Source organism: Lottia gigantea, assembly GCF_000327385.1.
Source record: "Lottia gigantea unplaced genomic scaffold LOTGIsca_175, whole genome shotgun sequence".
Classification (NCBI taxonomy): domain Eukaryota; kingdom Metazoa; phylum Mollusca; class Gastropoda; family Lottiidae; genus Lottia; species Lottia gigantea.
This window is the reverse complement of record NW_008708227.1, coordinates 172386-175845: the sequence shown is the minus strand read 5'-3', so window position 1 is coordinate 175845 and position 3460 is coordinate 172386. Positions and strand designations below refer to the sequence as shown.

The following is a 3460-nucleotide window of genomic DNA, read 5'->3' as shown; positions in this document are numbered from 1 at the left end:
CCGTCAGAACTAATAGCATTTGAGCAGTATATAAAGCAAGCGATGCCTATATGTGTTATTGAAAATTTAGAAATCTAAAATATCAAAATTTAATTTCCTCATACCTGTGTCACAGTTAAGGCGTTGGGAAACAAAATTATTTGTATATTCATAGTACAGAAGTTAATGTATAATTATGGAATATTTCCACACTGTGCTCTAATATGAACATCTGCTCTGCTTGGTTTTCAAGTAAATGTGACGTGGGCATATGATCAGGTTTTGACATTTCCACCTGCAGTGCAATTAGAATATATGTTAGTGTTTGTGCGTGGCAATTCCAGCAATTGACCTCGGCGATTTATATAACACGTAAACTGAATAACCTACATTTTCTGGTGCAATATGTTATTTATTTAGTTTGTAATACATACACCAGGGTTAGGTCACATGCCCGTCATTTCCACTCATTTGCGGGGTAATTCAAGCTGTAGCACCATCTGCACTCTGGTTTGAATTGCATATCTCTTTTTATCGGTGACGTGTATAGCTTGGTTTAGATAATATTTGCAATTGCCACGCCATACTCGAATCCATGATTAACTTTTTGGAATTTAAGAATGCAATTTTGCATTGTAATGGTGCTAAAGGACACAAGGGTCTCCATCTCACACAATAAAGCTAATGAGCCTCGTAAGAATCCCTTTTATAAGCAGATACAACTTTAAAAGTCAAAATCTCATTAATAACGTTAATCTTTCAGATGCTACAGTAGGCTTACCTAATTTTGAACCAGTCCGATCGAAAACGGACGAAGACTTCCAGAAGAAGCGCATCTTGAAATATTCTAGACCTGCGCAGAGACATTTGTCTGGATACAGCGAGGTAGTTATAGACCTTGAACAAGAAACAGATGCTCCCTATGTCAAGTTTGCATCTGTCTCTGATACCAATACCACGAGAGATCTTCTTCAACACCCCCGGATTCAAACATGGTGTCAACGACCAAATAATAACCTTTCAGGAACCGAAGGTATGTTTTGTTGGTTTTTAAATAAAACAATTTGTCGAGTGCAAGAACAGAACAATATGCTATTATCCTTAAGCGTACAAACTGATCGAAAGTTTGGCAATGTTTTGAAATTAGAATCGAAATGCTTCTTAATAAGGTAAATCCTAATAGTTTTGTTCCTTTCTGGCGAGTTTTGTATAAAATATTTCATAACGTAAGTTGTTTTATTACAGGAGTACCTATAGATGGATTCAAATTATCATCTGTGGTCGTCCTCTCTACACCAGGACATACAGCTTCATCTTCAGATACAGTTGGTTGTGACTGGCAAGAGTTCATCGCAGGATACAAAGACCAGAAACTTAGCAATTATAAGGAGGTATTGTCCATACATAAGAATATCATGATTAACAAAGGTGGATTCAAAGTCTACGAACCCATCTCAACTTCTGGTTGTAAGGACCGAGAGTTGTCGCCCTTAGGTATAGCCCAGAATATCAAATTAGGTGAATTTATTCGTAAAGCATACATTCATGATCTGAAAACTTTAAAAACCTTATACAGAGAATCTGTTTCTTTTGCCAATTCTGTACAGGATGTGGCGTCATATCAAAGTTCGATGGCATTCTTCCATGGTCTCCTTTGTGAGAAGCAGTTCATGACAGTGAACATTCACAAAGTACATGACAATTTATGTAGTAGAGCCTTAGGTCTGAATTGTAAGTGTCAGACCTTATCCCAGCATAGCGATTTCACTACAACATTCAATGAGAAAGAACCGCTGAAGCAAAATATAGGTCGTGAAGTGGAGTCTCCTGTCGACTTCCAAAAGTACCGTAAGTACTTACAAGATCTGTCCCGAATTTGTATCGATGAAGAGATTTGCGCTGGATCAAATTGCATAGACTCTACAATAAATGCAGCTTTACATATTTTCAAAATGGCGGACCATGCCCTTCTTAACATAACTAAGTCGCCATCTTTTATAGCGAAAGCTCGTTTATACAGTCATCCATTGTTTATAACCATTATTCCAACGCTTTTTGAACCAAAGCATGATTTTACTCATTATTCAATCAAAGAATTTACATTCGCCAATCTGTTAGTAGCATTAGGCATTCCAGTCCATTCTGTACCATCACCAGCGTCTAGAATCTCAATAGAAGTCCATAAGAAAAAGGGAGGTCGGAAGAGAGTATTCAGGATCTTGGTGAATGGACGTGACTTAACTCCCTATGTAAAAGTTTGCTCTGAAGAGTTCAGTTCGTTTTGTAATCTTCAGACTCTTCAGAATCTTAAGATTTATAATTATGGTCTTGCTTGTGAGAAGTAATGCTTTGGTTGGTGGAAACCAACACAGTCCCAAATAAATCCGAATGGGTCTTTTTATATATATTCTGTTACTTGTAGATGGGTGAGTTCTCATTAACATTAATTCATTTTTAGTTCAAAATGCCAATTTGATTGTAGCCAATAATTTTTTTCTTAATTGTAGTGTAATATTGCGACTTATTGCCATTTTATGTATCTTTCTTATGGCTGTGTTAGATTTAAATATTATATTATTATATGTATGTGTAAGAGCGAGAATTGTCAAATTGGCTTGTAGAAGAAGTCTAAAATGATTTACATATTTCAGGTTTTTTTAAACTCGTATGATTATAAAACATAAATTAAATATTTTTTGTTTTGAAATTGTTTCAACTGGGTACTTTTATTGATTAGTGATAACCTAGATATTTGTATGTTAAATTTCCAGCAGTCGATCATGGTGTCATGGTGTGCTTTATGTTACTTCATGTTTGTGAGATACAATGTGCTATGTGTTGTGCATTCACTGAAACCATGTGTTACGTTTAAAGCTAAATTATCGGATTTTTGTGTTAAGTAATATAAATTTAAGTGTTATGTGTTTATTTTCACATTAACGATGTGTTAAGTTTATAGCCAAGTAATCTGCCATGTATTAAGTTAAAAGTTGATTATATAATTAATTACTGTGCTCTGTGTTACGTTTTCTGATTAGTAATATATATTGTCTGTATTTTTAAGTGTAATTTTACACATCATGTGTGTGAGATGTGCTATGTGTGTATTTTCCAATAAACAATATGTGAGGTTTATAGTAACTTGCTATGTATTAAGTTTAAAAGTTGTTGAGTTATACATTTTGTCGGTGTTTTAAGTGTACTATCACACAAAATGTGTGCGAGATACAATGTGCTACGTGTTTAGTTTAACAATGTGTTAAGTTTATAGCTAAGTAGGCTGCTATGTATTAAGTTTAAAAGTTGATTATACAATTAGCTAATGTGCTCTGTGTTGTTAAGTGCATTGTTAAGTAATATATTTTGTTTGTTAAGTGTAAAATGACACATCATTTGTGAGAGGTACAATGTGTTATGTGTTAAGTGTAAATGGGCCTATATTTAGATCTGTGTAAATGTGCTAACATTTCTCCACTATAAT

At 34.4% G+C, this 3460-nt stretch overlaps 1 protein-coding gene across 1 annotated transcript in view; it reads left to right on the top strand.

The window, feature by feature from the left end:
- The window catches only part of LOTGIDRAFT_173865 (hypothetical protein), a gene marked incomplete at both ends in the record, with an annotated part of 2995 nt that extends 671 nt beyond the window's left edge, over positions 1–2324 (top strand). Inside the window, 2 exons of the mRNA XM_009051942.1 lie at positions 743–1012; positions 1225–2324. Of these exons, the coding sequence (XP_009050190.1) occupies positions 743–1012; positions 1225–2324 (1370 nt within the window). The remainder of the gene's footprint in view (positions 1–742; positions 1013–1224) is intronic.
- Positions 2325–3460: the final 1136 nt, after the last annotated feature.